The following is a 26,091-nucleotide window of genomic DNA, read 5'->3' as shown; positions in this document are numbered from 1 at the left end:
ATGACTAAACTTTAAAATGAAAACAGAAAAAATAAAACTAATAAAAACTAATTCAAAATATTAATAAAAACTATAAAAGAATCTCAATGATACTAAAATAACACTTGATTAGCTAAGCTATGAGCATACCCTGCAGCCACAACTTCTGTTATATATCTAACAATTTGACAAATATTCTGTTCCTATTATTAAAAACCGTTTATAAATTATATATAAATATTTAGACACTTTAAAATCTGAACACAGCCAAACTCCAGATGTGAAAATTATAATAGTTAATGTACACATTTATCATTTATTTGATATTCATAATGGCGCACAATTGTAATTTTCAGTTATCCAGATTGCTCGAGGCCTGGTGTTAAAATACTATTCCAAGGATAAAATCTGGAGTGTAACCATTCCAGCTTTGTCTCATCACATGGCCGTTCTCGTTTTACAGCTGCCTGATATTTTCATTTTGCACTAGGGCACATCCAAAGCTGAAACTTTCTCGCTCACTCCGTCTGTCCTGAGAACACAGCAACCAGTAGAGCCCAGGCTAACAGTGGTTAGGCGTTCACTCCAAACAAAATATTTAGTTCCCTATAAAAGCTACAGGCTTTGTCTTGGTGACAGGTGGTTTAGGTTATGAAAATATAAAGCTGAGACGAGGGCGGGTTCACAGTCCAAGTAGGGGGACATATTAGACCACAAGGGCCTAACAAATGACAGTCTCTCCCTTTAATTACAATGCTTTGAGAGAGCTTGGAGGTGAGGCTGAAATACAAGCTCCTCTAAAAACAAAGATTGTTAGCAGCGTACCCTTTTCATCAGAGAAAAGAAAACAACAAAAGTCCATTAAACTCTGAGTTTAATACAAACACATAGATCGAGAGAGTAAAGGGGAGGGAAGAAAGAAAGAAAAATAAAGATAGATTGTAATAGGAAAAAACAGGTATATTAAAAAATCTGTTTCATGTGGGAATAAAAAAAAAAATATTTACCTGGTTGTATTCAAGTCAGGGTTTTTGCAGTTAACTAAAACTATGAAAAAAATGTTACTTGAAATCAGATAAATGTTAACAGAAAAAAAATAAAAAAAATAAATGAAATATAATGAAACTTAAAGCTATATTATTTCAGCTAATTGTAAAAGCAACATCTTTTATTTTCATTTAACTTAACTTGATGTACCAAAATCAGTAAAACTAAAACTGAAATAAAAAAAACTATACAGATATATTAAAAAAACGAATAAAAATGACAAACAACAAAATTACTAAAACTTTAATTAAAATGAAAAAGCAAAATATGAGATTAAAAACTAATTCAAAATATGAATAAAAACTATAACTATATATAGTGTAATATTTTTAATAGTCAAATAAGGTAGAAATCACTTTTCACATTACAAAAAAAATTAATGAAAAAAAGAAAACAAAAATAGGAAGAAATGTGTTTATGTTGTAATAAAAAAATGTTTTAATTATAGTAAAGATTTTTTTCATAGTCAGGCCAGGTAGAAATAACTAAAAATAACTCACAGAGAAAGTGAAAATGTGCAACAACTATACTCACTTTTGACAGTAAAAGAAAGAAAAAGACCTCTGTGTTTTGTCAAACTATGCCTGGACAGTCAGTGATTCCCAGGGCGGTCCTGTGTTAGTCTGGGTTGTGCAAGACAGATTGGTCAATTTGATGGGTCTGCAGTGGACTCTTCCACTTCCTCAAGCACAGGTTCATCCGGCAATTACATCATGTCTGGTTTCCCCTAGCAACCAGACAGCCCTGGACGTGACCATCTCGGAGCAATGAACGGAACCTCCTTTCCCCCATTCGTTTATTTGACGACTTCTTTTCCCTCCCTCTTAGCTCATGATACTCTCACAGGGACACAGACACACATCTAGCTGAGAGCCAGAAAAGTTTTGACTTTCTCTAGAGCACAACTCACATGAAAAACAACAGTAATACCGGTGTACCTGCTGTGTCTGCTTATCGATTGTTAAGCTGATTGTCAAGGTTTTCAAGTAATGACTTCAAATAAATGCTAACCCACACTAGTCCTCCATTACTCATTGATCACTCTCCTGTCTCTCTCTCTCATCACATGGCTCGGTCAAGTGCATTTACACTTTTTTTATGGAGCTGAAAGCACTGCAATGCAGCAGTGTGCTCGTACTCCCGAACCATGCAGTTCAATCACCTCCACAGTTCAGATTTTACCTGAGCACTGCTGCATTCCCCAGCCAAATCAAACGTAACTGCAGCCATTACTCAAGGAAGACCTTTCAAGTGTTTAGGGGCTGATGTCCTCTAGGATTCGTGAAGCTTCACAAAAATGTCAGATGCATTGTGCCTTTTAAAATAAGGTCAGGATTTTGCTGAGCATGCAAAAGTTTACCATTTCATTAATAAATATGAAGGTTGAATTCATAGGATTATATGGTGCACTGCAAAAAAAAAGAAAAAAAAAGGGGGCTGGGACAATATATCGGTGCATTGTGATTCATAGATTGATTCTGATCTTCATTTTTTAACAGCAGATGGCGCTCTAGGCTAGTTTTTAACCGCACACTCAAATGCTCATGAAGAAGAGTGCTCGTGCATTCGGCTGAGTCTGAGAATGTACTTGAACTCAGAATGCTTTTATGACTTGAGATTAATGTAAACAGCCCACTGCAAACACCCTTGTAATTCGCTTCAAACTTTTTGAACTTTATGAATATATTATTTTATATAAAGTTCAAGTGTGTGTGTAAGGAATTGGAAGGAAGCAGAGTATGGCGGTTCCTAAAGCACACAGTGCCATCTGCTGTTAAAAACTAAGCTCAGAATCAATTCGAGAGAGAATCCCAACACATTCGGAAAATATCAGAATCGATCCAGAATCATTTCTCGATTCACGATGCATCGATATATTGTCCCAGCCCCAATATCGTGACCACGAATTAAGAATTCATTCCCATGGCTTAATAATTTGTTTGCTCATTTTAGTAAATCGTGGTCAATTTGAACTAATTTATTCCCTCGATTTGATTCAACCAAAACAAGGTTATGTAATGATTTAGTAAGATGAGGGAATGAATGATTATAACGTGCGCACGATTTACTTGAAACGAGGGAATGAATTAGTAAAATATGCTGATGTATTAGTAATTTGTGGGAACAAATTGTTAATTTGTGCCTACGATATACATATTATTTTCCTGCATGTCATGTGCGGGGCTCCGTAATTTTAAATAATTTAAACAATTAAATAATAATAAAAAGTAAATAATTTAATTCAGAAGGACAAAAGAAAGTCTGTGCTTTAAAAAAATGATGCTTAAAAAATAAAAAATATATATCAATATATATATATATATATATATATTACATAATCTTATTTTTATTAAAAAAAAAGGAAAAATACTGATGAATAATTTTTCAGACATTCTATGAATTCATCACATATTGGTTAAGGTGTATCTACATTGGCTGGCTCTATATTTAATGTGAAAGACCACATTTTGTTCGGCAGCCGAGGGTCTAGCGGTAGTTACTGTATCTGCTCATTTCTGATCTATAATTGAACACAGAAGGCTTGGGTCTCTCAGAGGGTCCAGACTAGTGCTGCTGAAGTGTTTCCTCAGGGCACTGGGGTTCAAGGGAATTTTTCAAGTACTGCTTGAAATCAAGATTGAATTTTCAACATTTTCATGGTGCTTAGGTTTCCGAAAGTTATCAAGAAAAAGTCAAAGTTTCCAGTTTTTAAAATGCAGTTATTCAGTTTAGTCTATAATAAGCATTAAAATTTTAATCTGATGTGTGTGTGTCTGTTTGAGAGTGGATGATCTGTGAATTTGTGTGTGAATAAATGTTTATGGAGGTTTGTGTTGTGATACCTGTGCCTGATACAGACTGCCAGGGTCTCGAGAACCAATTCCTACGAAGGAGCGGTTGGCAGGTGGCGTCCCGGGAGCAGAGTATGCTGAAAGAGAGGGAGAAATTTTGTCATTAAGAGTAGAACAGATAGTTGAACAGAGAAAGTGGAGAGTGTCAAAAAGTTGAAAAATGCACATGCAAATCTCTGATATCACAAACAGTTTCAAGTAACGTTTCAACGTTCCTGGTGGATTTAGTGCTTAAATCAGACAGGTAAACATTACTATATTCAATTCAGATCTCGAATACAGTTTGAGTGAGTATGGCGTGCATCTGTTTCACACAGACATTGAATCGATGCTGCAATTGGGTCAGTTTCTGTGTTTGTTACCGCCAGACTGTGTAAATAAATATTCTGTCTAGCGGAGACTCATTCGGTTGTCTGCTTATGTAAATCCAGTCTGTTGTTAGTGAATGTGCGCCTTCATCTCTTGAAGACTATATTAGCAGCAATTACAGAAGCTGATGTGCCTTTTTATGTTTCTTTAGAAATTCTCCCAGTGTCTTGTTGGTAAATAAGGAACACACAACATAACAACCCATCTTTATCAAATAGGTCTTTGGATAAGCTGACGTGATTACGGGATGTGATTTTAGCTGAATAATCATGCCGAGCATCGAGTCTGACAGTGTGAGATGGTGATTGATCATCGGGGATTCTGCAGCACCGCGGATGGTGAACATATTGAGCTGTTCTCTGCATTAATAATTAAATTAGCATGATTAATGGACAGGGCAGCAAGCACTGGCCCATTAAAGCTGATCGGCACATCATCCAAATGTATCTTTTATACAGTTTACTGATGAAAAGACGTTTCTCAAACACTGAAATCACACTCACATTGACATTTTTTATAATAAACAATTCAGTTTGAAGCGGTTTTAAAATATATATTAATGTACCAAGTTGCAACGTTACTTGGTAACTGTAAAAAGCCGATAGATATGCTAATTAACAAAAAAAACTATGAAGCAATGTTTATTCTGATTAAAAATATAAATAAACAAATTAATACACTACCATTTTTAAAGTCTTTAAAGCTCACCTACCATAAAAAACAGTGTACCTCTGTACCAGTGTACCACTGTAAAAACAGTAATATTCTGAAATATTATTACAATTTAAAAGAACTGTTTTCTATTTGAAAATATTTTAAAATGTAATTTATTCCTGTGATTAAAGCTGAATTTTCAGCATCATTACTCCAGTCTTCAGTGTCACATGATCCTTCAGAAATCATTCTAATATGCTGATTTGGTCAAGAAATACTTTTATTACTTTATTATTATTATTATTATTTTATCAATATTGAAAACAGTTGCATAATATTCTTGTGGAAACCATGCTATTTTTTTTTTTTTTTTTAAATTTTTTGATGAATAGACAGTTCAAAAGAACAGAATTTATTTGAACAGAAAAAAAATGTACACATATATATATGATAAAATGTATAATCCAATTAAAAGCAGCCAAGTTGTGTGTCTTTGTGTAAATTGTTTGTGACATGAGCCAGACCACTAACTCTGAGCCAGCCATTAGTTTATTAGGTTTCTTATTCTGCTTGATATTATGTATACTTTATTAAACCCTAGGGTTTAACTCTACCTGTTGATGTGTGTGTTCTGCTGTTTGGTTTTTTGGCTATCTCTGGGTCTCTGGGACAGAGAGGGCGAACGAACGGATGGGTTGCAAGCGTCCCACTTACTGGGGGATGTGGGTGAGCTGGCAGCTGCGTCTGCAGAGGTGGTGCTGGATTTGGACTCTGGGGGCAGCGTCAGACGGGGCAGGCCGGGGGGTGGCGGGGGGGCCAGCATCTGAGAGGAGATGTAGTGACTGGATACCTTCACCTGACCACTGCCATTCAGCTGCAGAGGAAGAGAGGGCAACAATCAGCCACTGTGGGGAGGGACACCTCACTACCTCTACACAGCTAACATCACAATACATGCATCTACTGTCTCTGTGTTAATTACTTTCTCTTTAGCTTTGATTTTTGTTCCTCAAATTCTTTAAAATAATTAATGGTCTCGGCATATTTAGGACCACTAGCTAAATAGCATGTTTGACGTCACGGCAGGTTCTAACAGCTCTATTAGGTGTTGTTTTTGTGAACTAATGCAGTGTTCCATTCATTTTAATAAGTCAGAATTTCCAACATCCTACTTGGAAAAGTGTAGTAGGATGCCAAATGAAGACTTCAAACTTTCTTAAGCCTGACGCTGATAAAGATGCATGACGCTGAGTGCACACAGTTAATTGTAAACATTCATTTACATTACATTTACATTATAAATGGCAGACGCTCTTATTCAAAACAACTTACATTGCATTCAAGATATACAGTTCATCATTTCATGCATTCTCTGGGAATTGAACCCATTACCTTGTCGTTGCTAGTGCAACTATTTGAGCTACAGGAATGATTTCAAAATTAGTTCCTAAATTACAGATAATAAAACATGTTAAGGAAATGTTTACAGAGACAGTTGTGTAAGAAATAATAAATAACCATCTCTGTTGATAATTGCACAACGGCAAAACATGCCAGCGTTGCCATTTTGCTTCATTGTCCATGCACAAGACAAAATTTTAGTAGGAAAACTAGTATAAAATATAGTAAAAATATCCCGCATCTGACAGTGAATGGAACACAGAATTAGGAAATACATCTTATTTGTTATCTTAAAAAAAACTCTAAACCGCATTAGCCTCTCTGCTGCCCCCACCTGCTCTGGAGTGTGCATGCTGCAGATAAGCTGAAATTCCCTGGACAATGTCGGAGTTTAATTTCAAGACACGCCTGGGTTATGTGATCTCAACATAGAGATTTTAGAGTACAAACATTTTTACATTATCATTTAACACTCACTTAAAGCTCACTTAAAGGGGTGATTCAATGCTGGCAAGATGGGCTTTTAAAATGTGTCTGTTTTATGAGGTAGAAAATCATTTTTTTTTAAATAAGTGCTACATGACTGAAAACAGAGAAAAAGGGCTGTGCTGTTTCCTTTTGCCAGAAAGATAGGGAAACTTCAACACCCATAATGCACTGGGCTCGATCCGACCGTCTGTCAGCAGAGATACAAAAATGCGGAAGTATGATCTGTTGTTTTCAACAAAACCCCTAGAACTGTCAAAAGAATTTACCTGACAAATGAAACACGAGATCTGGGTACACATTTAAAAATACAAGCTGGTTGAAAATCTGCAAACTTATCCTTTAAAAACACTAATATTTTAAAGAGTTAGTTCACCCAAAAATGAAATTTCTCTCATTAATTACTCACCCTAATGTCGTTCCACACCTGCAAGACCTTCGTTCATCTTCGGAACTCAAATTAAATTTTTTTTTGATGAAATCCAAGAGGTTTTTTTATCCTCAATTAAAAGCAATGACATTAGCAAATTCGATAAAATTCCAGAAATTCGAGCAAATTCCAGAAAAGCAGTAAAAACATTGTTAAAATAGTCAACGTGACTACAGTGGTTGAACCTTAATGGTTTTTATGCGCAGAAACAAAACAAAAATAATGACTTTATTCAACAATTTTTCCTCTTCCCTCAGTCTGTTAAGCAGTTGGTGCAGTTCTGCGTTTCCTTGTTTATGTCCAAATGCAAGCATCACATGCATGCCTCATGCTGCTCACGTGAAGAGGCATCAACCAATACTGAGCCGCTGTTTGGATGTAGAACCTGGAAGCGCTGCAACAAAAATAGCATGGCAGAGGAAAGCCGGCAAGAGAGACAAATTTGTTGAATAAAGTTGTTATTAGGGCCCAAGCGAAAATTCGCGCAGGGCCCTCTTGTTCTTCTAAGGATTATTAGGGCCCAAGCGAAAATTCGCGCAGGGCCCTCTTGTTCTTCTAAGGATTATTATTATTTTTTTTTTTTTTTTTTTTTTTATTTTTTTTCCGTCTTCCGGGGCTTTTTGGGGGCCTTAACATGCTCAAAAACTCTTGAAAATTGGCACACACATTGGAATCCGCGGCCATTAGGACGCCGGAGAGGCTGGTACCCGGGCGTGGCAGGGGGGCTCGACAGCGCCCCCTTGAAAAAAGTCTGAAAATTTGGTCCATATATTAAACACGCTTGCACGTATTAGTATGAAACTCAGTACACATATAGACCTCATCGGGCCGAACAACTTTCGTGCTCTAAGTTAAACACCACGCCAACAGGAAGTCAGCTATTAAGGGTTGTTTGAAAAACGCATGCTCTGGAATTTGATATACTCCTCCTAGACGATTAATCCGATCGCCACCAAACTCGGTCAGCATGAAGTCAAGACACTGATGATTAAAAATTGCCAGGGGATTTTTGATATCTCGAACGGTTTGGCCGTGGCGAGGCAACGAATTTATGGCGAGAAAAAGGAAACAGGAAATGTGTTATAACGTCTGCATACATATATTGATCTTTATGAAACTTCACGAGTGTGTTCGTTATAGGAGTCTGATCACATGGATGTGACTATTGTGAGTCAAAGTTATAGCGCCACCAACTGGCAGCAGGAAGTGTATCACTTTTTGAAATGTTTTGAGATCACCCTCTTATTTTTACCTGATTTGCTTCAAACTTCATCAGTGTAATGTCAATACACAGCAGATGTAGACCTATGACAGGATTTTTGATATTTGAAATATTGTTGCCATGGCAACAGGTCAAACTGTAATAATATTCTTGAGTGTTTTTGAGGCTCTTAACATGCTTCAAATTGCATGAAACTCGACACACACATCAATATTGTCAACCAGTAGACATGGACAAAGCCATAGAAATGGGCGTGGTGGAGGGGCTCAGTAGCGCCACCTTTTGACAAAAGTGGGGGGGTTAGTTTTTCCTACAATCACCAAACTCGGTACACATATTGTTCTCATCAAGCCGGACAATTTTCTAATTTACATTCATTAGCTCCGACCAACAGGAAGTCAGCTATTTTGGTTTGAATGTTAATTTTTTGAAAAAACAGGCTATGAATTTTATACTACTGCTCCTACAGGGTTTATCCAATTTACACCAAACTTTTTTTAACTTGTTGCTAACACATTGAAGTTGTTTAATTGCAAACGGATTTTGGATATCTCAAACGGTTTGGCCGTGGCGAGGCAACGAATTTATGGCAAGAAAAGGGAAACAAAGTGTTATAACTTCTGCATACATTAATTGATTTTGATGAAACTTCGGCTTAGTCTTCGTTGTACAAGGCTGATCACATGGATGTGACTATTGTGATTCAAAGTAATAGCGCCACCAACTGGAAGCAGAAAATGTGTCACTTTCAGCATACATTGAGATCACCCTCTTATTTTTACCTGATTTGCTTCAAAATTCATCAGAATAATGTTAAAACTTGGCACATGTAATCCTTTGAAAATGGGCAGGGAGGAGGGGCTCTATAGTGGCACCTTGTAGTGCAGTAAATGTGGAGTGAATTTGACATAGTCCTTTGATGTTTAACCGTTTTAAGTGCCTATTGCCCGCTGTGCACAGTTGCCCTGAAGCCACCGGGGTGGCGGTGCCACCGGGCTTGGGCCCGCCATCGCTGCTCGCAGCTATATTTATTATTTTTTTTTTTTTTTTTTTTTTTTATTTTTTTTCCGTCTTCCGGGGCTTTTTGGGGGCCTTAACATGCTCAAAAACTCTTGAAAATTGGCACACACATTGGAATCCGCGGCCATTAGGACGCCGGAGAGGCTGGTACCCGGGCGTGGCAGGGGGGCTCGACAGCGCCCCCTTGAAAAAAGTCTGAAAATTTGGTCCATATATTAAACACGCTTGCACGTATTAGTATGAAACTCAGTACACATATAGACCTCATCGGGCCGAACAACTTTCGTGCTCTAAGTTAAACACCACGCCAACAGGAAGTCAGCTATTAAGGGTTGTTTGAAAAACGCATGCTCTGGAATTTGATATACTCCTCCTAGACGATTAATCCGATCGCCACCAAACTCGGTCAGCATGAAGTCAAGACACTGATGATTAAAAATTGCCAGGGGATTTTTGATATCTCGAACGGTTTGGCCGTGGCGAGGCAACGAATTTATGGCGAGAAAAAGGAAACAGGAAATGTGTTATAACGTCTGCGTACATATATTGATCTTTATGAAACTTCACGAGTGTGTTCGTTATAGGAGTCTGATCACATGGATGTGACTATTGTGAGTCAAAGTTATAGCGCCACCAACTGGCAGCAGGAAGTGTATCACTTTTTGAAATGTTTTGAGATCACCCTCTTATTTTTACCTGATTTGCTTCAAACTTCATCAGTGTAATGTCAATACACAGCAGATGTAGACCTATGACAGGATTTTTGATATTTGAAATATTGTTGCCATGGCAACAGGTCAAACTGTAATAATATTCTTGAGTGTTTTTGAGGCTCTTAACATGCTTCAAATTGCATGAAACTCGACACACACATCAATATTGTCAACCAGTAGACATGGACAAAGCCATAGAAATGGGCGTGGTGGAGGGGCTCAGTAGCGCCACCTTTTGACAAAAGTGGGGGGGTTAGTTTTTCCTACAATCACCAAACTCGGTACACATATTGTTCTCATCAAGCCGGACAATTTTCTAATTTACATTCATTAGCTCCGACCAACAGGAAGTCAGCTATTTTGGTTTGAATGTTAATTTTTTGAAAAAACAGGCTATGAATTTTATACTACTGCTCCTACAGGGTTTATCCAATTTACACCAAGCTTTTTTTAACTTGTTGCTAACACATTGAAGTTGTTTAATTGCAAACGGATTTTGGATATCTCAAACGGTTTGGCCGTGGCGAGGCAACGAATTTATGGCAAGAAAAGGGAAACAAAGTGTTATAACTTCTGCATACATTAATTGATTTTGATGAAACTTCGGCTTAGTCTTCGTTGTACAAGGCTGATCACATGGATGTGACTATTGTGATTCAAAGTCATAGCGCCACCAACTGGAAGCAGAAAATGTGTCACTTTCAGCATACATTGAGATCACCCTCTTATTTTTACCTGATTTGCTTCAAAATTCATCAGAATAATGTTAAAACTTGGCACATGTAATCCTTTGAAAATGGGCAGGGAGGAGGGGCTCTATAGTGGCACCTTGTAGTGCAGTAAATGTGGAGTGAATTTGACATAGTCCTTTGATGTTTAACCGTTTTAAGTGCCTATTGCCCGCTGTGCACAGTTGCCCTGAAGCCACCGGGGTGGCGGTGCCACCGGGCTTGGGCCCGCCATCGCTGCTCGCAGCTATATTTTTTGTTTTGTTTTTGCGCACAAAAAGTATTCTCGTTGCTTCATAAAATTAAGGTTGAACCACTGTAGTCATGTTGACTATTTTAAAGTTTTTACTACTTTTCTGGACATCAAATATGCTAATTTCATTGCTTTCGATGGAGGATAAAAAAACCTCTCGGATTCCATCAAACATATCTTAATTTGTGTCCAAAAGATGAACGAAGGTCTTACTGGTATGGAACGACATGAGGGTGAGTAATTAATGACAGAAATTTCATTTTTGGGTGAATTAACCCTTTAATGTAATCTTTAGCCCCTTTTATACTGAACATTATAATGTTATGCCTTTATGCTACAGTCAACGCAAGCAGAAGATTTTTTCAAACATGCTGTATTTGTCTAAAGTACTTCATTTCTTTAGGCATACATTATTTAAAGTGGAAAAAATTACTTTGTGTCCCGTTAAAAAAACCCTTTATGATGAAACTTTAAAGTCCAGCCACATACTGTATTTCCACCTCCTCCCGCCATCAGCAGTTATGTGGGAGAAACAGAGTAACGTTGTGCAAACTGTTCTAGCGAACGGACCATTATGCATCGTTCTGTCGTTCTACCCTGGCCGCAAATCCATAAAACCCTCCATCATGCTCTCTTTCTCTCTCTGAGGGTTTGGCTCTCGTTTGCATTCTCGCCAAGTAAAACTGCACACTCACTGCCCTGCACAACAATAGCCGGTGAGTGAGTCAGCGGCATTATGGGTCGGTGCGGCTGTTCTTTGTGACTGCTTGGCTACAGTCAGACTGCAGTAGGGGGGAATTTCAATGAGTCTGCAGAATCGGCTGGTCCCGGCTGCCACAGGGCAAGATTCATAAATGTGTGTCTCTCTCTCTCTTTCTTTCCCTCAAATGCACTCTCTCTTCCCCCATTTATGTGCCAACATCAGCAACACCCCTAGACACAGAGATCTCCTCCTTCTTGGCTATATTTCCTGTTCTCTCACTCACTCTTTCTGTCTGACGTGGAAATGGCACACGACTCTCCTACAGGAACCCCTGAGGATAAGTCATTCACACTTTGTGGTAGTTCTTTATGTCAATGTCAGAATGAAGTGACCCAGCCAGTGCTAATTCTTGGTCCACGGTCAGAACAGGCAGAAAGATCCCAATGTTGCTCGCCCCGTTGAGGATATGAGTCAGTAATGTTACTCGGATGGCATCCTGGGGTGTATGATAAGTCATTAGGAGAAGAAATAACACTCAAATAAAATGTTTTAGCCATTTTAAAAGTACGACACTATCACTGGTGTTTTTAAGATTACATTTAAGTTAGGGGAAACAAGTATGCACAATTAAACATTACTAAAAATTCACTCAAATCTGTTCAAGTGGCCCTTATGAAAGCACTTCCAATCTGATAGCCACACCCCTAATGAGTGATATACCCAGCCATCTGAAGCTGTGAGTGTGTGTGAAGGAAACAGGGCTGATGGACTCTGGTGTTTAGACTGCAGGTTGCTTTAACGGAAAGGGTGAAATCTGACCCTATTGAGGCTGCATGCTTGCAATGGTCAGCTCTTTTTGGCTTAGATTACATGGGCTACGATCCATGTAGGGCACATGATGGTATGTTTATCTGTCTCTTTTTCCCTCTGTCTCTCTCTCACTTGCACACACATAAACATACTGTATATACAGGAAGTGAGTAGTTGATCTTTTAATTCATCCTTTCTGGTATCATTTATTTGTTTTCCCTGAGGTCTACTTATGTTGTTTTTCTTCCAAAAACTCCCCCCTCACAATTACCTTCTCTCTGACCTGAAGATTTAAATGGTCATTTTTTTTAAAGGGACAGTTCACCCACAAAACAAAAATTCTGTCATCATTTACTCACCCTCATGTCGTTCCAAACCTGTATGTCTCTAAGGAACACAAACAAAGCGATTTTCAAATGGTTTTGGTTACCATTGACTTTCACTGTATGGATAAAAAAACTGACAATTTCTAAAATTAAAAATATGTTTTATCTATAGATGAAAGTCATACAGGTTTGGAACGACATGAGGGTGATGATAGAATTTTCATTTTTAGGTAAATATCCCTTTAAGAAATGCTCCCCTTGCATGTGGAATGAGCAACAGCACTTTCCTCCACTAAGTTAGGGGCTTCAGATTTTGCTGTTGTATCCCATAAGGTTTTTAAGTAGCCAGGAGAATATGACCTCTAATTCAACTCATTTTTAATTCGACATGTTAACAAATTCAGTGCTGAAAATAAATAAACACGACAGGCTCAGAGCTGTGCTTGGCTCACATTCCCAAATGGGGTCCTACAAATATTAAGGCTGCTGATAGGTTGAACTGATGTTTGGATGATTTGGGATATATTTTCACATTCCCTGATCTGTGATTGTCAGAGATGCATGCTGAAAGTCAAATAATGCATGTCTAAATGCTCCATGGGATGATCTTACCGGGCTGGGCTGTTGATTGGACGGGTCACAGGCCAGAGAGACCAGGTCTTTGAGCGGGTCTTGAGAGCTGAGGTGTGGGGGGTACCGGATGGCCGTGTGCGGGAAGTAGGTGGAGGCGGTCTGGGGGAGAATGGGAGCACCAGGGAAGTGCAGAGACGAGGAGGGATGTGGACTCCGAGAGATACCTGAAGGGAAAAAAAAAAAGAAATCAATACTTTTATCCAGCAAGGATGCATTAAATTTTATCAAAAGTGACAGTAAAGACATTTATAATGTAGATTATAATTATAATAGAGTTTTCTACTCATCAAAAAAAAAGGTATTACATTTTTCACTAAAAAATATGGAGGAGCACAAATATTTCCAAATCAGCATATCAGAGTATTTTCTGAAGGATCATGTGACACTGAAGACTAGACATCCAGATTTGCCATCACAGGAATAAATTACATTTTTAAAAATATTAACATAGAAAACAGTTATTTTAAATTGTTATAACAATTTACAATATTACTGTTTTTACTGTATTTGTGACATTAAAAACAATAAAAAACCATAACAACCCTAAAAGTTTGAGTGGTAGTATATCTGTATATATGCAAGCACATTAATGTTCACCACATGCATTTTAGTGACACATTTGATAAAGCATCACATAACCAATGTCTTAATTAAAGAGCTTTAATCAGTTGTCACGTCCCTGTCATATTTAAACATCATAACTCTTTACAGAGTACTTTGTTTGCTGTAACACATTTGGCAATGCCCAACAGAAGTAATATCGGTTGGATGTTTCAGTGCAGGCACCATATGGCTGACACGCTCCACCAATTCATCTGAACAGCCAGGCTAATTGTTAGAGCATAACTCAGCCAGCTGTGAGGCTTTGGAGATGACAGTTCACTGTACTCCAATAAGAAATGACCTGACAGAGACAGCACCCACATCTTAGCCCAATAAAACAGTGAATGATTTATTCGTGCACACATCATTTTTAAAAAATCTTTTTGACCCCATAATTTTTTCATCAAATTGTCAGAATAAAACGACAGTCTTTTCTCTGATGATGTACGCCGGACTTCTCCAATCAATTCACCCTTCGCCAGGAGTTTGATTTTTATTTTGTCGGACAAACAAACCAGATAGAAGAGTTAATAAATTAACATCGGTGGACTTGACCTTAAAAAATGGTGTGTATTGATGTCTTTCTGCGGTTGAAACAACATACCTTCTAAAGTGAATTCATGTTTATTACAAGTAGGAATAGATGATTGGTTTAGGAATAGATAATTTCTTAAAAAATTACAAAATTTGAAAGATGAGACTTTGTTTCATACCAAAAGTAACCTGCTCTGCCTTGTCTGTCGGAATGTTATCAGTGTCCTCTTTGCTCTGCAATGTATTTTTGACTCTGTGAGAACATGATGGGTGGCGCAATAGCTTGTCGAACAAAGCGACAGTAACCGAAGGGTCTTTGCGAAGGGTCAATTAGGCCATTTAAACTCTGCCCCTTTCTTATAAGTGACTGCATTCAGATTAGCCTTCATCCAATCAACAATGGATGGACAGTGCCTGCCCTACTTTTTTTTCAATAATCTATTTTACTCGAATGTACATCACAAAGCGGAAAAAAAAAAAAAACTGTCAATACTTCCATTACATCGCAATTTTAATGTACATTCCTGGTCTCATTGTGAACAATTCATGTTATTCCTAAGAAAAAAAAATGGTTTGACTTCATAATGTTTCATCAAAATGTAATAACTTGCCCTGAAATAATTTTTTTTTTGCTGACATCACTTAATATAATGTTAATCAACAGCTAAATAGCTATCTAGGCAATTTTTTCACTCAGTGTGGCTCCATTCTGGTATGTTATTACAACTTTTTACCATCTAATCGATTCATGATGGGTAAAATAAAGTCCTTGCATTTAAAAAATCGTATTTCACTCAGGAAAAAATGAAAATTCTGTCATTAATTACTCACCCTCATGTCATTCCATACACGTAAGTCCTTCGTTCATCTTCGGAACACAAATTAAGATATTTTTGATGAAACAGCAACTTAACCACCACTGTCAAGGCCCAGAAGGGTACTAAAGACATTGTTAAAATAGTCCATGTGACTAGAGTGGTTCAACCTTAATGTTATGAAGCAACGAGAATACTTTTTGTGAGCAAAAACAAACAAAAATAATGACTTTATTCAACAATCTCTTCTCTCCCATGTCAGTCTCCTACGCAGTTGATGTAGTGAACGCAGTGCAGCGCTTCCGTGTTTACGCCCGAACGCTGACTCATTATTGACCGGCTCCTGCGTCAGCATCAGCCAATACTGAGCCGCCGTTCAGACATAAAAACGGAAGCGCTGCACTGCGTTCACTACGTCAACTGCTGTCTATGGAGGAGTCAGATTTCATCAAAAATCCCTTAATTTGTGTTCTTAAATAAACGAAGGTCTCACGGGTTTGGAATGACATGAGGGTGAGTAATTAATGAGAGAATGTTTCATTTTTGGATGAACTAACCCTTTAAGGAAGCAAAATAGATTGCGAACGGCAATTCATGTTGACTTTTAACAGGGCCACATACAATATAAGCAGGCTGTACATGATATGATTATATTAGCAGAGCTAGTTTGAATAACTGAACACAAGAGTAGAAAATGTACATTTGTTTTTCCCAACTAGCCATTTGCTGTGTTTGTGTGTGCAGTGTGGGGCTTGTGATGACAGAACAGACAGATATATGCACATGTGTGTTGTCCCCTCACCGCTGTGCACTGCAATGACAGGTCTGTGGTGCTGTGTAAAGCCGAGACGTGGAGAGCTCTCTTGAGGAGATGGACTATCCATCTCTGTCTTCTTAACTGTAGGGGAGATTCCTGTGTGAAAAAGAGAGAAAAGTAGAGAGAGATGGAGGAGGGGGAGGAAAGCGCGTACTTCACTAATACGGAATACTGCAAATTCAGCTCCATTGTTCTATACAAGGACAAACTTTTCTGAGTCTAAAGGAAAGCTTCGTCAGCTAATTAACGAGCACTGCGTGGTCACTCTCGATGCTTCTGTCAGGTCACAGCAGATGCTTCCAGTCACAACAACTGACCACAAGGTGGCGCAGTGTGATGAGAGAACCAGAGTTTTGATAGTGCTGCAGTGCAATGCAGAGAGTGCACTCTTTTCTTGCGGCCAGACCAATGGGATTATGGGAAAATAAGTCTGTAGCTGAGGATCTGCACCAGGTATTTAAGGTCAATGCAATGATACTGTCTCCATATGGATGCTTCCAGAGTGATCTATTTAGAACATTCTCTATATAGAAGTTTTTCCTAATAAGTGACTTCATAAGTTCCCAGAAATTGCTTTGTTTTCAAAGAAGGATATATGAAGACCTTCATTCAATGTTATTTCATTGTGTTTGCGGTTATATGATGTCACTTAAAGGAAAAATTCACCCAAAAATTACAATTTCAAACCTGTTTGACTTTCTTCTGCAGAATACAAAAGAAGATTTGAAAAATCTCTCTGTGTATTTAATGAGCAAACAATGAAAGAGTCCCAACCTTCTTCGAAATGTCTTCTTTTATGTTCTGCAGAAGAGAATTTTAATTTTAGAGTGAACGATACCATTAGGGACACAAATCATAAATGGTCACAGTTTCCCTCCCAAACACCATATTTTAATCCTCAGGTTTCAATCCATAAGTACCTGTAAAGGTGAGCATTAAACCAGAGCACAGAGCAATCAGCTGAGGGACTGTTAAAGAGAAACTCATTAGGAACGTCTAGACAGGAAGTTAGGTGGGCAGGGACGGGTCACCGCAGGGGGTTCAGCTGTGTGTACGTTGGTGGGATTTGCCATAGAGGCTGATATGAGAACATTAATGCTACATCATACACAGTGATGGATTTCAGATGCCTGCTGGTTACAGATCAATGGGGAGGGGTGAAGCAGGTCTCCTGAGATCTTAAACAACAGTTTTGCCTGGAGGGTTAATGTATATTCACAAGGGTGTGACAGAAGTCGGATGTTATGCAAGGCCTGAAATGCCAACTCAGCACCTTTCTAATCGCACAATAAACTATGAAGGTTTTAGGCTGATCTGGAGATAACAACTTTAAATCTTTTTGTTCTTTTCTCATGAATAAATACTAAACAGTATGACTTAATGCATGCAAATGAATTTTAAATTTATGTTTTTTTTCTTTAGGGCATTTTTCATCTTTTCCAAAATGTAGTGAGCTGCCTTGCCACCTACTTCCTACAGAACACAGTATCCTAACTGTCATCAAACCTTATTATTATTAGAATATTGCTAAGCTAATGGCACAATACTCAATAAACAAAAATATAAAGTATAAAAGTATAAAATAAAGTTTTTTAAAGCTTTCAATATCAAATTAAATGTTACATTATATATATACTACAATTCAAAAGTTTGAGGTCAGTATGATTTTTTTTAAAGAAATTAATACTTTTATTCAGCAAGGATGCATTCGATTTATCAAGTGACAGTAAAGACATTTACAATGTTTCAAAAAAAATCTATTTCAAATAAATGCTGTTCTTTAAACTTTCTATTCAAAGTATCTACAAAAGTAGATCAACAAGTTTCCATAAAAAATATTAAGCAGAACAAGAATTGAAAATGTTTCTTGAGCATCAAGGATCATGTGACGCTGAAGACCGGAGTAATGGCTGCTTAAAATTCAGCTTTGCCATCACAGTAATAAACTACTAAATAAATAATTTTTCAAATATATGCTGAGCATAAGATACTTAGGGAGCTCACTAGGCTTTAGAACACAGTCTTTCATTGAACTAATTTTACATATTATTAAAAGCACATTCAGCATCATCATCAACATCACATTTTCACCTACGAACCGCACATATCCTTTTATGCTCCCACAAACTGAACTCCCCCTACATAGATTGCTCATTGAAACTTCCCCTTACATAAACCCAGAAGTGGATTACAGTATGGTTTCTGTATCTACTGTTTGCCCTACATTATATGAAATTAGTTGAGCTGCTTCAGCATAAAAAGAGCTGTCTAAAATGGTTTTATACGATTTTAAGGGTCTTTAAGTTGAGCTGATGGCTGTCAAAACCCTTCAGCTATTCACAGCATCAAAGGCAGTGATCCTTCACACCCATGTCATTCATTAGTTATGCTTTAGCATCAAGCATGATTCTGATATGCACTGTCACACATGAGTTATTCCCAATGTACAGTATGCCTGACATGTTGCTACATAAATTGAAACTCCTCAAAAACAGAAATGCAAACCACAAATTAGCATTATGAGCAAACCAGCCAACCCAGTTATTCTAGTCATTTACCTAGAAGTGCTTCATGAAGATCCCAAGGAATCAAAAATATAACGAAAAAATTATATTTACAGAGTAGACAACCAAAGGGTCAAAGGTCAGATGATTGACTACAGTGATACAGTAGATCTCTCTCAGTATGATAAGACAGCAAATACTGAAAAATTCTGCTCTAAGCTAAAGAACAGAATGCAGTGCTGCTTTCTGCAGACTTTCACAAAAACGAGAGTTCATGAATTAATTAGGATTTGGCACTACGTTAAGGAAATTCAAATCCAAGTCCAGCCTAAGCTTGTGATTTTAGACTTCCTCTACTGCAGTTGAAAACCTGATATGTTTGTCATTCACTATCTGAATGTGCTTCAAAAATGAGGCCCACATCTATGCTTATGGATATGAAAATCTTCATACACAATAGGAGCCCACTAGTCTATAAATTGGTTAGTTCTACCACTATTCATTGCTATGGATCACGTCATTTCAGTTACGCTTGTACACTACATAGTGACAGGAAGAAGGTTCTTCTGAAAACTGTGTATTTCTGTCATTATGTTTGTATGGTAGCAAAATATTTAATATTTCAGAGTTCAAAATGAACCGCATACTGGACCAACTAAAACTTAAAAAGTTAAAAATTGTTTTCGTTAACTGAAATAAAGCTGAAGCATAAACTTAAACTTAAAAAGCTGAAGTAGTTAAAATAGAAAATTAGAAATATATAAAAAAAATAGAAATATTATAAAACATTAAAAAATATAAAAATATTTTAATAAAAATAAAATATTTAATATGTCCAAACTAATCTGACTTCATTATCTTACATCGGCCAAAGTAATTTTAAGGGTTAGATCACCTAAAACTCCACATAACCACGTTTACAGTGTAGTTTTACTAGACGACTAGTGTAAAAACAAGTAGCTGTGCAAGCCCTCATGTGCAAAAGGAACTTTATCATTGGTTGTGTGGTGTAGAGGTCAAGGCACAAGGGAACTGAAAGGTTTCTGGTACAATCACTATAAGCCATCACCATTGTGCCATAGCCCGGGTTGCTCCAGAGGGATTGTCCAAGTTCACTGTAAGTTCATGGCCTAGTTCTAAAGATACTGTCCAATAAATAATTCATAATACCTTTGGTAAAATCAAAGCAAATCAACCTTTTCACTTCCATTTATGATTCTATATTTCTATGTTAAAATGCTGTATTGTAAGTTCAAAAACAAGGCTGACCTCCTTCCATCTCCTCTGGCCAGTTGCGTGAACTGCTGGCGGGGGAGTTGGGAGAGGTGTAGTACTCGCCCCCTGGGCTGGTGTCTATATCATCCTCCATGGATCCTGACTTGTGTCTCTTACTTCTGTGTCAGACAAAAATGAGAAAGAGAAGAGAAAATGAATAATGGAGCAAAGCATTGTTCAGCTGAACCTTCAGACAAATATGCTGTCCAAAACTGTCTGGACGTGCCTTATGTATGCCCCTTGGACCTGCTTTTCCAATGCACTTGACTACAATGAGCAGAGTGCATTCACCTTTTGTTTAGCTTTGCAGTGCGTTTAATGGAAAATAAGCACATTAATCAGGACTGAGGCTTTGGCTAACCACAAAAGCAGATAAATCAAATAAACTGCCCTCAGTAGACCTGAGTGAGGGGCCATGTTCCTTTCACACTCACTCATCTTTCCCAGGTGCATGTAAGATGTAGTGTTGTGATGTTTTTATTCAGCTTTGTGTATCGCCCGAGGTGGTTTTTACCTTGACGCGCACATGACAAATCTTATTGTCACTGAGGTGTACTGGTGTCTTGAGCTTAAAACGCCTCGGGCTCCCTCTGTCTAATTCGTCCAATATAGCAATAGTTAACAGCAAACATTTATCATGGCAAGATGCTGACAGGTATATTTAAAACTCTCAAAGCCTTGTCTAACTGCCCCGAAATCTCACATGCTCCACAGTTTCAGCCTGGTTCAGATAAATAGGCCAAACTAATTCTGGTTTGGACCAATCAGTAACTGCTGCAGGCTATTGAATTCATGGCAACACCGAGAACCACAAAACTCAAAAACAACAGCTGGTGTACAAACATCTACAATGTAGCCGCTGTTGGGAAAGTTATATAAAAAGAAAACTTCTGATTGAGTTATGAAATAACAAAGGCAAAAATGTACTTCATAATGAAAACATAATCACATTCAAATTTAACATAAAAAATATTAAATAGGACCTATTATGCCCCTTTTCACAGTATGTAATATAAGTCTCTGGTGTCCCCAGAAAGTGTCTGTGAAGTTTCAGCTCAAAATACCCCACAGATCATTTATTATAGTTTGTCAAATTTGGCCCTTATTTGGGTGTGAGCAAAAACACGCCGTTTTTTGTGTGTCCCTTTAAATGAAAATGAGCTGTGCTTTCCAAAAGAGGGCGGAGCTTTAATAGCTTGTGCTTCGGTTGCTCAACAACAACAACAACAAAGCTGGAGAATCTCACGCAGCCAAAATAACGATTAAGAAAATATCTTCCTTTGCACTGAACTTTGAGCGTTGTAACTTTGCAGATGTTGTTTATGCTCAAACTGCAACATTGCACAGTAACAAAGGTTAAAAAAATGAAATATATATATATTTTTAAATGAATGACATTTGATAATAAATTAAAAAATCTTTGTAAAAGTTGCATCGTATTTGATGCAGTCTCAGATTAATATATCATTAATCATTATGTTCACAACTTGTCATAATTACTTTAATGAGCTCACAGTTTCTTCCTAAAATTAATACATGATGTTAGCTAACTGCATGATTTGTATTATCTTAGAGCTGTACATTTCTGAAATATGGACATTACTTGGACACAGTCACCTCTGATAACAGATTATTCTAAACTGCAGACACATGCATTTTCTGTAAAGCTGCTTTGAAGCAATATGTATTGTGAAAAGCTCTATACAAATAAATGTGAATTCCCAATGAAATGCCCAATAAACAAATATATAACCCATTAATGTATGATATCCATTACAGTGGACAGATATATTTTCAGTCATGAAAAGTTAACTACAACAAATACATAAATAATACCTGATTAAAAGTGTTCTTTAGATCAATGACATATGAAAAGGACGGGTCATTTAGAATCATGATCAAAGGGTCAAAGGTCATCATTTATGGACATTATGCATCAGATATTGAAAAGAACATGTGTGACAACAAATGTGGACAAAACTATCTGATAAAGATGCTTTACTCCTTAATTAACATCAGACATCTCCACTGAACTGAATCAGATGATGTTTATGACTTCATCAAAGCTGGACAAGGATGGAATCCTTATTTTAATGTGAGCCAATTTTGCATTGTGATAAACAGATGTGGCTTCATTTTTGAGTCTTTTTTTATTCTTTTTCAAACCACATACATACATACACACACACACACAAACACAGATTAGATCTCATCACCAGTCAAAAGTAGCTCAAGGACAGAGTGCCTTTGACAAGAGGATTTCTGCCCGCTGCAGGCAGATGTGTGGTGGAGACAGGAATACTGACCCACTAGAGGAGGTGCTGGGTAGGGTTCTCCTCATTCCCACCCCTGAAGGGTTCAGGTCATAAGCAAGATGCCCCTGCAGCTCTCCGAGAGAGAAGTTTGGCCCCGTGCCCGTCACCACCGGTGCTGCACACACATATGGAGACATACACAGGTTACTATAAGCATATAGTAGTAAACAAAAAAAAAAATGTATTGGCTGTAGAACCATATTTATTTATATAAATATTTATATATTATATTTTTGAAGAGTTCAGACGCAAAAGCCTCTAAGTGCCGTCTGAAACTTTCTTCTAAAATGAGCATTTTTATCAAGCTTGTATGTTTAGGTTCAGTAATTTCACTTTAATGGCAATTAATAGGTCCTTTTCATTGCCATTAAAGTGAAATAACTGAACATAAACATACAAGCTTGATAAAAATGCTAATTTTAGAAGAAAATTTCAGACGGCACTTAGAGGCTTTTGCATCTGAACTCTTAATTTCTATAAACAAACAAACATGTAGACTACCATTCAAAAGTTTTGGGGTGGTTAATATTTCTTAATGTTACTGAAAGTATCTTATGCTGCCCAAGGCTGCATTTGTTTGATCAAAAACACATTAAAACAGTAATATAATTAAAATTTAAAAAATATATATATTATAGTAATTTATTCCTGTTATGGGAAAGCTTCAGTTTCAGCAGCCATTATTCTAGACTTCAGTGTCACAAGACCTTTCTAATCATGTGATCATGTCATACACCAGTCTGCACAGCACAACAATTACAGCAAAAGTTGAACACACATATTACTTCACTGTTTAAAACTGCTGTGCTGCTTAAAATGTTTGTGGAAACTTGCTACATTTTTTTTCAGAATTCTTTGATGAATAGAAAGTTCAAAAGAACAGCATTTATTTAAATCTTTTGTAACATTAAAACTGTCACTTTTGATCAATTTAAAGCATCATTGCTGAATAAAAGTATTAATTTCTTTCTTTCAAAAAACAAAAACCTTTGAACGGTAGTGTACTTATCATAACAATAACTAAAAAGAGTACTATGGTATTGCCATGATACCATTTTGGACATGGTATCACTATAATACCATGTGTTTTGGACATGCATCAAAAATATTACAGTAAATGAAAATAGTAATCATTCAGTACTATGGTAAATTTCAAAGTAATGCCACAGTACTTTTGCGTGGGAAGCTAAATATTGTAGTGCAGTTGGTTATGAATACTATAGTGCACATCATGATAAATCCCTCACCGCAATCACACAGAGGAATATCTTAGCTGTGACTCTTTATTCACATGTTTAACACTGGTGATTGTTATCTAGCATACAGTAAACTAGAGGTTTGCAGCATGACTTGTTAAATACTTGCATTAGGTAGGTGTTATCTCACACAATCATGTTTAAACCAAAGCGAGGCTTATGTGCCACTGCATGTCTGCTCTTACCTGAGCTGAACTCTTTCCTTATATAATTCCATTACTCTGTTTATGTTCGATTGCACCGTAATAGCTCAAGCTTAATGGACAGGTGTGTTCAGTTATGTCTGAATGTGTTGTATGTAAATACAATGTGGGAACAATGGGCTTGTTATTCCAGTAGGTAAGACTGTGACCTACGGCATAAGAATAATAAGTATATCAAATATTGTGTAGGAGTACATTAGACCTGGTTTGAGCATGATTGATTAAAGGCGATTTTTTGGATAAAAATTTTCAAAAACCACTAGAAGAATATATATTATATATTTTGTTATATTTTTTGTTGACTTGTGTACTTCCATTATCCCAAATGTTTCCAACAATGTTCAGATCCAGAGAAATCAGCAATTTTAACCATTGTAACGGCTCTTGTCATTGCGTTTCCTGTCAGTGACATCATATCTGCGTTACCCTCGATTTCTGGTTTTACTGCTGTAGAAACCATGGAAGTACCAAAGACGCTTTAATATATTATGTGTTTTATAAGACTGGTAAACAAATGTTTGGATACCTTTGGACAGAACCTATTAATTGTTATACAGCCCAACATGGTTAGTCTTATTGTTTTAATTATTATTAATATGATATTCTAATATCAATCTAGCTTACAAGTGTCTCATACGAGCCACAAATTAACACACAGAATAACGCTATAACATAACTTTAAACCGCTCAAATGTATTTTAGTATGATTTTTTTTGACCAAGTAAAACAGCTCTGAGTTATCCCAAGATTTTAATTTGTCAAATAAGTAATAATAGTAATTCAGCACTTGCTGCTGTTTTATTAGAAAGAATAAAATAATTTAAGTAATCAAACATAACTGTAACAAAGTTCAAGTTCAGAGAAGGAGGCGGACGTTAAGCGTAACTTAACGGCAATGGCCGACTGTGGCACATAAGCATAATAAAAACAGCAAAAAAAAATGTCCCAGGCTCTCGGCCACGCCTTGCTTCATACCACAGTAATGCTAATAAAACTTTAATACATTAGCTCATCCTTGAACATGATTTCTGCCTGAGTCCCATCGGATTGCTTTCCATCGGCTGTGGAGATGAACAACTCCCGTCATCAAGTTACGCCTTTGATTTTGTTTTGAATAAGTGACCTATAGCGGCCAAACATACGTACTGTGCCTTTAATACTGATGAAACTGCACTATGCACGATAAGACATTTAATTAATCTCGGGCTCTTAACATGCATTTGCAATCTATGAGTTTGTATATAACTTGTAAAACACTGTGATTGCACACAGGTGTGAGGAGCGATATACAATGATCTTGCTTATCTGACTACCAGACAACAGGAAGCCAACTGGAAAGAAGAAAATAATTTTAGCTAAACACAATCAATTGCGTTGGACAGACTGGTGGGATTCCTTCCCTTCTAATGAGGAACTGTCAAACCTGACATGAAACGGCTGTGAAACTGACAATTGTGTCTAATATGTGGACACAGGCTGCGTGGGAGGGTGGAAAGGGACAGATGAGATACGAAGACAAGAAAAAAAAGACAAGAAACTCGAACAAACTGATTCATTCAAATGGTTTAGACTCTCAAAAACACTTTTTTCAATGGGACAGTTCACCCAAAAATTAAAATTAAAATATATAATATGACATAAATGGTGAGTAAATGATAACAGAATTTTCATTTCGGGGTGAATTGTGCCTTAAGTGCATTATATGAAATACAAAAGTATCTCACTTCTTGATACTTGCACCAGTTCTGTTACACTGAAGACGCCCGAAGTTATGAAGCTCTCTTGAAACTCTGGGGCATCTGTTAAACAAAAGAAAACATGGAATAAATGATGGTGCAGTGCTTTCCAACACAAGGATATCACCGGCATCTCACACACAAAGAAATTTAATTTAGTTTTTCATTTCTAAGTCACTCTGGATAAAAGCATCTAAATGAATGAATGCTAGCGTTTTACATAAAAGGAGTCTGTTCAGCCAGTACACACCAGTTGTAGTGAATTATGGACAAAAGGAAATTTTGGATACAATGTTTTACTCAGCTAAACTGTAATTTGAATTATATTCATTTAGGGGTTTTTCCTCAGTAAATATTGATATATGTGATTAATACAGAATTTAGAAATACATAAAAACATACACCAC

The 26,091-nt window shown here is 37.1% G+C and overlaps 1 protein-coding gene across 4 annotated transcripts in view; it reads right to left on the bottom strand.

The window, feature by feature from the left end:
- Window positions 1-26,091, bottom strand: part of nfic (nuclear factor I/C) — a 131,691-nt gene that overhangs the window by 9,451 nt on the left and 96,149 nt on the right. For 3 of the 4 annotated variants that reach the window (XM_048208880.1, XM_048208882.1, XM_048208881.1), the window contains exons 4-10: window positions 25,673-25,747; window positions 22,481-22,604; window positions 20,169-20,293; window positions 16,381-16,491; window positions 13,606-13,790; window positions 5,616-5,775; window positions 3,870-3,955 (exon numbers count right to left, since the gene is read on the bottom strand). In XM_048208880.1, coding sequence (XP_048064837.1) covers window positions 3,870-3,955; window positions 5,616-5,775; window positions 13,606-13,790; window positions 16,381-16,491; window positions 20,169-20,293; window positions 22,481-22,604; window positions 25,673-25,747 — 866 coding nt within the window. The remainder of the gene's footprint in view (window positions 1-3,869; window positions 3,956-5,615; window positions 5,776-13,605; window positions 13,791-16,380; window positions 16,492-20,168; window positions 20,294-22,480; window positions 22,605-25,672; window positions 25,748-26,091) is intronic. The other variant, XM_048208883.1, reaches the window with a different exon arrangement.

This window comes from Megalobrama amblycephala, linkage group LG12, assembly GCF_018812025.1.
Source record: "Megalobrama amblycephala isolate DHTTF-2021 linkage group LG12, ASM1881202v1, whole genome shotgun sequence".
Lineage (NCBI taxonomy): Eukaryota > Metazoa > Chordata > Actinopteri > Cypriniformes > Xenocyprididae > Megalobrama > Megalobrama amblycephala.
This window is presented reverse-complemented; position numbering and strand designations above follow the sequence as displayed.